This window comes from Adiantum capillus-veneris, chromosome 3 (assembly GCF_014529385.1).
Source record: "Adiantum capillus-veneris isolate H3 chromosome 3, ASM1452938v2, whole genome shotgun sequence".
NCBI classification, from domain to species: domain Eukaryota; kingdom Viridiplantae; phylum Streptophyta; class Polypodiopsida; order Polypodiales; family Pteridaceae; genus Adiantum; species Adiantum capillus-veneris.
Genome location: NC_140933.1, coordinates 3,262,884 through 3,273,298, shown reverse-complemented (window position 1 = coordinate 3,273,298; position 10,415 = coordinate 3,262,884). Strand labels below are relative to the sequence as shown.

Sequence of the window (10,415 nt, the reverse complement as noted above, 5' to 3'; positions counted from 1 at the left end):
GTTATGAAGAAAGAGGTAACATCAGGGGAAAATGACTTCAGATGCGCAGATAAATTGGAGGCTTTTTGAGCCTCCAACAGCCCATGTACAAGACATTACCAATTATCATATTGTGAATGGTTCAGCTATCCTAGACATATACATCCTCCCCCCCTACCCCGCACGGGCCCGCCACATGGCAGGCCCCACCCCAAAGAAAAAAGAAGGAACATGCTTATGAAGAGGCTGTTAAGTGTCGTAAAACCCTGCCCCAAGGCTACCACTGCATCTATAGTTTGTTATTGAGTGAGATGAATAAAAGGAACAATCGACGGAGTCAGATGCACTAAGCTTAATTGTAGCCAAATGCAGTAATGGCTTTGTATTAGATTGCTACTCACTCATGCAAGAAAGGAGAAGTGTGTAAATATGGAATCCAGAACCATATGAACCATGAGAAAAAAAGTAAACATCATGAATTTTTTCTCAATTATGATGACCTCTAGAAAGAAGCAACACCACATCAAGCATTATCATGCAAGTGAGAGCTTTAGCAAGCTTCTTAGTTGAGAAGTTCGATCAAGGTAACCCAAAAAGACCCAAGCCTCCTCAGACCAAAATCCCAACAAACAAACCTGGTATGAGCTTCCGGAACACTACTGCAAAAGCCATCTCCCCTATTCAGACATAATACCGAAAAACAAAAGGCAAAATTTATATGCTGCCAGATACTAGTACTGTTTCTCCTCTTTTAAGCAACTCTTTTCGAAAATGAAGAACACCACAAGAAAGTGCTTGCTGACAATCACAACATTACAAATGTGGGCAACACAGCCACAATAATTCAGCACAGAATATAAAAGATTTTCTGGCATGGACACAACAGACTAAGCAGCGGTCATGGTAATATGCAACCAAACTTTTTACCACAAGATCAAGCGCTGACTCAAGACTCTGAGACCCAGATGTCAGAATTTTCTGAAATTTTTTTGATTCAAACATTGATGCCAGATTCTACATAAAATAAGTGCAGGTTGTATATGGATGGACAGCTGTAACAATTAGACCCTCATTGATAAAGTACAAACTGCATGCTCCCATAGATCATGGGTTTCTTCTGAAATGTTGAATGAAGCGATGACTCCTGTTAACCTACACGTGCTGAAGATAATTTTCACTCTCCTACTTAGAAATTTATTCCTCATTGTCACCGTGGTCCTCCAAAAGATAGTTAGCAGCAAGGAGTTCGTTTCTATCACATGCCAAAAATGCTTCAATTACACGAGCTCTATCGAACCCCAAACCCTCGAGCTGCATGAAGACAAACCGCAAAAGAAAATATTAAGCGTCACTCGTATACGATAACTATATGCTAAAATTAGACGAGACATACCCGTGCAATAGCTTCTCTTTCTTCAGGTGTGATGTTGATTGTTGCCTGCGGCATTGCATCTGCCAACTGCCCCAGAAGATCCCTGGAATGGTAATTTGAATCAGCACGCATTGATAATGTTTTACAACCCTTCCAACAAATGCAAAATAAAACAACTGGCATACCCTTCTTCTCCTTCTGCACCTGGTTCATTGATGAGCCTAAAGAATTCAGCTTGATTTTCATTGATGAGACGTAACAATTGAGGATTTTGCTTCCCAAGCTCTAGTAGCATAGGCTGCACAATTGTAAATCATCATGAGAAACAGCCGTGCATACAAATTGTAAAACTGAATCACAAACTGTAAAGTCGACCGACATGTAAGATTTGAGGATTTGTTCGAACCATCGTCCTGAGAGCTTGAAACTGTCAAGCAAAAGAAGGGGAGTGATCTTTATTAATATTCCGAGATTCCAATAAAATATACAAAACTACAAGCTGTAACATTGAACGAATCAGATAAAATCAAACCACCAAGTAATCGGTCATGACATTACTATATTCTTCTGACAAAATCTTGAGCAAACAGATCCCTCTCCCAACTCTTTCAAAACAGAAGACATACTTGATGGCAGTGAATACTTAAGATATACCAATGCGTGGGCATTTTGAGACCTGCTAACGTTTTTACGACTGTAATCACTTTCAGTGAGAAATCACACGGAAACACAGAGATCACTACAATATGCAACACTTTGGAACATTTGATTACTTTAAAGAACTTGAAACCCGACCTGGAACGAAGAGCAAAAGGAGAGAGGGAGAAGATGTCCAACCAAGATGCCCTTGTACACAATCGGTGGCCCGAACTGCCACTGTCAGCGCCTCCTCATCACTGTATGGCACTGGGTCTGGGCCCATAGGGGACCTACGGCCCAAATTTAGGCGCACGGAGCGGCTTTGATCTCAGCTGTCCAATTCCCAGGGTGACCTAGGGGTGAACTAGGGTGAACTAGGGGGTTGAATTAGGGAGTGAACTACTAAGGCAGTGTACCCCTACCGTGCCGACCTGGTCTTGACACGTGCTAGCGTGGGGGTAGTGTGAGAACCACGAGGTCCCAGGTTCAACCAGAGCCCTGCAGGCCGGAGAACTAGGGGTGAACTCAGGGGGGTGATTCTCGGAGTGAACTGTTACAAGCTTGGGCACTCCAAGTGAACAATCAAAGAAACTGCAAATAATTGAACTTGAATAGAGATAGAGAGAGAAGAGGAGAGTCGACACGAAGCAGCAGAGTTCCGCTTCCAAATGCACCGGCACCAGTTTCAGTATTTCTTTCTTGATTGCTCAATCGTGTACAACACCCAACGGTCAAACTCTCCGCAACTCTGCGTCCAGATGGTCTGCGAGAGAGTAGCCCAAGCGCTCTTACAAATTGTACCAGATGGTCTGCGAGAGAGTAGCCCCAAGGGCTCTTATAAATTGTACAAGGGTTGTCTTAAAGCAGAGCCCCAAGAGCACTGATCCCAAAAACTCTTGCTCTAAAAAGCTATGGCCTCAAAAACTTGGTGCAAATCTGCCGTCCGTACAGCCCTTAACTACCATCCAACCATTATAAGTATTCATGAAGTGGGGTTAGACACCTAGAAAGAACAAGTACATAGTCATGGCAACATGCTATGTGAGCATGCCACATCAGAATGGAGCCAGGGTAAAACGTGGAACTTTCGTACAGCAGTGCCATGTCAACATTCAGCCCGGAAATCACGGAATTTGCAGCCACTGCTTACGCTCCATCTTTTTAGGGTTTAGGCCCCTTCGCCATGATCTTCAAGTTGGTCTGGGTACCCCTCTCAATTTGGGCGCCCCCAAGCTGGCCATGTGCTTCCCAGGTGGTAAGTTGTCCAACAAGCTGCTCTGCTGTTGACATGTGTCCATTATGCCCCTTAAGGTCAAGTTTCCTAACCCCTACCGAAATTCAGTGCTAACTCGCCCGACCAGCCACCGACTAACTGACCTAGATTCCCGATGTGAGAAATCCGCTTGGGTGAAGCCGTTTCAAACCGGTCATGCAATGTCCACGTGCACCTTTTCAAGGGTTCCTAGGGAAAACAAGCAAAAATAAAGTAGATAAAAATATGTAATATTTATTTAGTGAAGACAACAAGAAACATACACCTCCTGGAAATAACCTTGGTTCTCGACGAATTTGAGTAAGGAACACAGGTTCCTAGGAATAGGGTTTTGCCGTGAGATTGGGAATAGGGCCCAGGGAAAAATAGGCTAAGGCCGGGATAAAATATTACGGGCTTGCAAGAGCTCAAATCCCCATGGAAAGAGCCAAAAAGCTAGAGCTACACATGGCTGGAAAATCCCGACAAGAGAAAACTACCTCACTGTGGTAGGCACTGTCACGAGGACGTGGCAGCTGTTAACTATGTGACGAGGACGTGGCAACTGCTAACCTTAGTTGTTGGTTTCTTTCTAATGATTTTTATTTAATTTTTGAGACCCTCTTTTTGAAGTTGCAAATGGTCGGACATTGTATGGCCAATGTGAACGGTAGATTCACCCGCAGACGGGAAGTGATCGGCACTGGAATTCGTATGGTAAGAGGATGTCTAGGCTCAGAGCAAGATCATATAGGTCCCCCCGTCGCACTTAGCAAGTTGGTGGATACTAGGAAGTGAACTCAATTAAGGCGTAAGGTCAAGGTGGGATCACCAACAGAAAGTATCCGACAGTTGGGCCACATTGCACTTCTGGATGCGGTCCTAATGAGGATAGATGGTCAGAAGACCACTGGGAGTCCAACTGAAGCATCTCCTAAAATTTAGGGAGCTGCTATTTTGGGCCGTGAAATGTGTTCGCGTCATTAGCTTCAGAATGACAAGGGGAACATTTTATTACTCTGCTGCAAAGTCAACTGATGCACCAGTTGAGAGATTTTTAAGCAGGAAGCCCAATGTGGGGAAATTGCATACATGAGTGCCAAGTGGCACTTTTTGGCCAATTCCAAGTTTGGGAGAACAGAACTCGTAACTGACTTTTTAGAGCAGTTTTGGACGCAGATAACTGTGATTTGCAGCCATTTCTCTCCATTTTTGAGCTTCCCATGACTTTATCTAGGTCCAAGGGGCTCATTTTCAGCATTGGAAGGCATCAGATGCGTGTTTACAGGCTGTTTTGCTGCGTTTTTAGCGATACGCAGGTTTTGGCAGTCATGGAAATCTTCCTCTTTTTGCATCTATTTGTTCACATATGCATTACAGGTCAAGCGCAGAAGAGGGGGTGCTCGATTTATGCTGGGGGATGCTTCATTGAGACACTGTCACAGGTTAAGAGCTATGGAGTGCTTTCTTTCCCTCTCATGTACAGTGTGGTGCTAGGAGTGATGCCCTGCACGCTACACACTACTCTCTCTCCCCCCTACGTGCAGTTATGTGATGCCCCACAAGAGGGCTCTTCATTTGACTCATGTACAACTGTGTGGGTTCATGCTTTTGTGCTGAGGCAAGTTGCCTCCTTGAGCAGGAACAAGGGTAGCTAGCTGCTACTCCAAAGCAGGCACCGGTGAGGGTCACAACCTCACCGTACAGGTGCAAATTCAGCGCTGTGTATGCGCAGAAAATTGACTGTTTTTCAGCATACGGACGCCAAAACTCTTGGGAATCGTGCCCCGCTAGCATAGGACAGCTAGGGAACTGTTTGGGGCTGAAAACAGGGCAAAAACCAGTACATACAGCGAGCTGAATTTACTGTTTCCGGGCAGGAATCAGGGGGTTTACGCCAGTGCAAGTTTTGGTGTTGTTTGCTGCCGAAATTTGGCCAAATCAGGTAGTATCTAGTGTGATACAGGTAAAGGATTCCCAAGACCTTACTTTGTAATTTACCCTCTCAAAGAATAAAGAAATACCGAAAGGGGCGCCAATTTTGGGGCCTACAAGTTGTCGGCGTCTGCTCGGGGCATTCTAGCTTCCGAGCCGTGTGTGTATTCAAGTGTTAATTCCCGTCGCAGGTTCTCTTTGCAAAGTGCTCTGTGTGTGCGTGTCTAAAGTAAAGAATTTCGGGTGAAAGCCAACGCCTACCGCCCTACGGGCCACTTTCAGGCACAATTATAAAACAGCCCTATCACCTCTCCCTGAGAGATACTAGGACCAACTAGACAAATCCACAAAGATGCCATAACTCTTAACACCCCTCTCAGCTCTTAGAAAGGAAGACGGGCCAGAGGGTTTCGTGGACGAGGATATCTGCAACAAGATTCTGAGATCGAACAATACACATCTGCTATACCATCCAGCCACTAGCCCCAATAGACATGCAGGAAGTAATGTCACGTGCACATCTAACCCTATGTGCATGTGGACGAGCTGACTCCTCCTCTAGAGAGGACAGCCTAGGAAGTGTTCTAGCAACCTTGTGAGCCTGTTACAAGACAGGCAATTTAGATTAGTTGCATACCCTCTGATTGCACATGAGCACGGCCAGTGTCTGTAGGTATAGGCACGAAGAGTGTTCCCATACAGTTGCATTAGTACCAAGCCTAAAGAATTATCTGCATACGAAGCACTTCCTATAAGTGAGTTCATTAACTTATTAATAAGTGACAGATTAGGCCTTAAAACTTTTAAAACTAAGTGGTTGGGCCACTCTGAACACGGCCGAGTTTAATAAACATTAAAAAAAACTCAGCTTTAGTATTGGAAAATCTGCAAAACCAGCGTGGACACTTCATGAACTCTCCGAACACGGCCGAGTTTAATAAACATTAAAAAAATCAGCTATAGCGTTGGAAAATCTGCAAGACCAGCGTGGAAACTTCACGAACTCTCTCTCTCCCCCTCATGCAGCGCCACATGGCCGAAATCTCCCACAAGGCTATATAGAACAACTAGCGCTACCTCTAGGTACTCTGCAACAGTTTCCTCTCACACAAATAGCCTCCCCTCTCACTTCTTAATTCAGCCCAATCCCTCACTCCTCACGATTTCTGGCTCCAATGTCTGTGAAGGCCGTGTAGAGGCTATGAAGCCCACGGCGGAGGTAGAGTGCAACCATAGGAGCTTGTGTGCGTCCCTACGAGTAATAGTTGCACTCAGACAAGCGCAATACCGGCTGCCCACAAAAAGTTTAGCACTCTAACATGTTCCATAAGTAAATTCCAGCCAAGGAGAGCTCGTGTGGGCATATCCTACGCGAGCAGATATCAATAGAAGTTTCTCCCACACTAAGAATCCAAGTACGAAGCAGACATAGCCGTTTTCCGCTAAAGGTATGATGAATTTCAGCCATTAGGCTTATGAAATCTCGCATCCATATGCCTCAGAAAAATATCCGGAATATAAACAGTGAATTTTGTTTCGTTCACATGTTTGTAACTGTTAAGAAATTAATAAGAATCTCCTTAAAGGGGGGGAACCAACACATATTCTATTCCCTAGTGCTGTGTCAATTTTCTACATTGTTTTCTCAATTTTGTGTAGTGCAGAGTCCTACGAAAAATATATAGTAAATAAGATTTAAAGTTGTAAGTACACGCTTCCGTTTCTGTCACATCCCCTATCCACTGGTACCCCAATCTGAATCGTCAGAATTCTCTGATGAACCATCAATTAATTCCCTCGCTTGGTCGGAACCCTCAGATGTACTATCACATAACTCCTTTCCTTCTCTGGAATCCTCTGATGAACTTTCATCCAGTTCCCTTGGTTCATCTTCTCTTTATTGGAAGACTCGAGGTGGACATTGGCTTGTCTGCAGGATAAGTCAATGAGCCGGCATGCATTCCAAAACCTTGCTTGGCATGTCCCATAAGTCTCTAAATAGAGTCATACTTCCGTTGCAAACAATATCGTCAAATCTCTTTTGGCTAACCACAACAATACCGCTCAATCTGGTCACTCAAAGTGACCCTCCGAAACGAGGACATTGGCAAATACGCATCCCAAAATCTCTAATAGTAGTCATCCATCGTGTCTTTCTTAGTCATTCTCAGATGATGCCAAGTCGTGATGACATCTTCTTCAGATTCTTTTGTTATCCAGGCAACCACAAAATTCCACACCGGACCTCACTGATGTCGGATTAACTAATCCTTATTGCGATCATGTCCATAGAAAGCAGTCGATCCCAAAAGCATGGTCCAAAAACTGCCTCCAAAAGCAATTAGCACAAATTGCTGAAATCCTACAGTCTGCCATGTGGCATGTCAGCGCAAAACGCGGGGGACCGTACTGCTGCCACGTCAACATACTAGCGCAATCAACGGGAATCCATACGGTTGTCCACGTCAACAGCCATGTCATCACCTCCCTGCCCGAGCGGTCATGCCACATTATCAGATTGTGACAAGCTTACCTTTCTTTTCTTTGCTTGTGCCCTTTAACCTGTTGGTAACCCTGTTGGCCTCCCTGTCCTTGGCACCTCAATCTAGATCTGTGGAATTCTCTCATCTACCAGCTGATTCCCTTTCCTTTCTCTCCTTGTGCCCTGGGACCTATTTCCTTTCTCACCTTATGCCTTGGGACCTGTGGGTAGCCTCCGCTATCTGCTGGCACGAAAGTCTCAATCATCGAAACCCTGAGGCGCACTATTTGCTCATCCTTTTCAATTTTCCTTTCGTTGTGAAAGGACCTGTTCTGGAATGAGAATTTCGTTTGTCTCTTTCACTTCGGGCTGCTCCACTAGCTCCCTACCCACTGGCACCTCACCTTTAAAAGGTCTCAATAGACTCACATGAAGTAAATCTTCCAAGCATCTGATAACTTCACTCTGAAGGATACACCATTGAGCTTCTCTTGAATCTAGAAAGGGCCATAGTATCGCATAGTGAACTTTGGAAAAAGTCGCTCCTTATCCTTTCGTTTCTATAGGAGTGCCTTCTCAAACGGTAAAAGCAGCCAATCATCCTCCTTCAGCTACAAGTCACGTCGATGCTTGTCTATTGCCTTCTTATGCCGCTTGAGGCTTCTCAAGAGCCTCGCGCACCTTAGCAAAAGCAATATACCTTCATGAGTTCAAAATAGTCTGAACTCACGAATTATAAGAGAGAATAAAGCACTCATAAAACTATAAAAGCAAGGGACACAAGAAAAGAAAAGAAAAAACAAAAACAAACAAACAAACGAGCTAAATCACTTTGTTTGCTACGAAATAAAACTAGATTAAAACAAAACATTATTAACTTAAAAATGCTTTTAGAAAAGGCATGTGTAAAATAGGTTGACGCAACTTACTTGGCTTAAAACCAGTACTCAACTTAAAGCAAAAAAGGATAAGACGTCTTAAAAACTTAATCAAACTTCACACAACAACGTCTAAAGGAACACATTTTTAAGTCCTCAGGTAAGCTAAATACGAAATCGAAAAATGAATACTACTACAAACCTATGAAGAGCAAAGACCCAAACTTGACAATTTGTGACCTCAACTTCGCCGCTTGTCCAAACAAGAAGAATAAGATTATCACCTTTATCATGCATACTTGGACAACAGCTGTGACATCCCTACTCACGTCGTCAGTGCCCAAGAGTAGATGCAGGTTTGTATAGAGGTCATTCATGCTTTGAACGTACTCTACAAAACCAACAAGCTGAGTTTCTATCACCCTCCGGAGGTGATGGGCATACTCAGCCATGATAAAGGCTAGCATTTGTCAAGCTATAGTAAAAATACTAGAAGCGCTAGAGATCCTGAATGTACTGATCTGCTTAAAAATCTCATCCTTAGAGCTTAGAATAGGTAGAACCTTCTTAGCACCCTCGATAATTTCAAATGGCGCCCTCCTCGTAGACGTATGAAATGTGTTGTTGTAGGCAGACGAAACGCTTCCCAGACATCTCGTTTGCGGTCACATAAGTTGGTGGGATATTCTTTTTAAAATACGCCACTCGGCAACGACTTTGCAAGTTTGTAAAACTTCTTTTGTTGCTTCTAGGGTTTAGGCCTCTCGGCCGAGATCTACAGGTTGGCTCGTTCTTTAGTGACTTGACACGTCAGTAGTTTGTGACAAACTCACCAAGGGCAATTGATTGCCCATCTGTCTGTGGGTAGAATGAGGACGAGAATTGTAATCAAGTACCCATATTCTCCCAGATTGCTCCTTCAAAACAAACTTGTGAAATGGCGATCTCTATCTGAACCTATACACTTAGGCAAAACATGTACTCTAAAAATTTGTGAGACGAGCAGCTTAGCCAAATGATTGGGCTTAACTCTCTTCTTGACCGAAACAAAATGAGTCTCTTGCTAAATCTGTTGATGTTGTCCAAATGCCGTCATGCCTACTTTGAGTTTTGGGACGGTCAAAAATGAAGTCCATTGCTATACTTTCCCAAGGTCGGCTAGGTATTGGTAGGTTGCACAAGACCTTGTGCCTTATGCCAGTCAAACTTGAGCTTCTCGCATACTAAACAACTGCGTAATACTACGAACAAACTCGTCCAGATCCTTTCTGAGCCTCGGCCAATAGAAGAACCGTTCCATACCTAACAAGGTGGTGTCTATGCCGCGATGGCCCCAAACAGGTGGACAGTGTCACAAAATGATGACGTGGTTGGCAGAGCTAATGACGTGGCAACTCTGACGTGGCTAGCAGAGTTGATGACATGGCAACTCCGTAAAGTGCGATGACATCTTGTACGGATAGCACGCCACGTGAGAATAGTACCGAATCCTACAAAATGCGCTGACAGGTTGACAAGGCGATTGTACGGACTTTCGCGTTTCACGCTGGCTGCTGACGTGGCAAGGCACTACGAAGTTCCGTAAATTGCGCTAGTGCTTTTTGGCAACTTTTGATAACCAATTGCTTTTGGGATCCCTTGCTTTTGAGTTTAACTGCTTTTGGGGGTTGTGCTTTTGGCATCCCTTTGTAAGAATAGAAGGAACCCAAGTGCCTCACTTTGCAGAGCACCTGGACGTAGAGTCTGAGAGCCGAGAACCTACCGGAGGTGTACTTTGATCAAGCATTAATATAAAAGAAATACCGAAAGGGACGCTAGTCTATGGGGCCAATCTCTCTAGGCGAGAACCACGCCGGGCCGTGTCGACCAAGGTGAATT

The 10,415-nt window shown here is 44.3% G+C and overlaps 1 protein-coding gene across 1 annotated transcript in view; it reads right to left on the bottom strand.

Annotated features, from left to right (window-relative positions):
* Positions 1 to 945: 945 nt before the first annotated feature.
* The window catches only part of LOC147460431 (ubiquitin receptor RAD23b-like), a 52,620-nt gene continuing 43,150 nt past the window's right edge, over positions 946 to 10,415 (bottom strand). Inside the window, exons 9-12 of the mRNA XM_086507625.1 lie at positions 1,731 to 1,778; positions 1,537 to 1,649; positions 1,373 to 1,454; positions 946 to 1,290 (exon numbers count right to left, since the gene is read on the bottom strand). Coding sequence (XP_086363751.1) covers positions 1,174 to 1,290; positions 1,373 to 1,454; positions 1,537 to 1,649; positions 1,731 to 1,778 — 360 coding nt within the window. The 3' untranslated portion in view covers positions 946 to 1,173. The remainder of the gene's footprint in view (positions 1,291 to 1,372; positions 1,455 to 1,536; positions 1,650 to 1,730; positions 1,779 to 10,415) is intronic.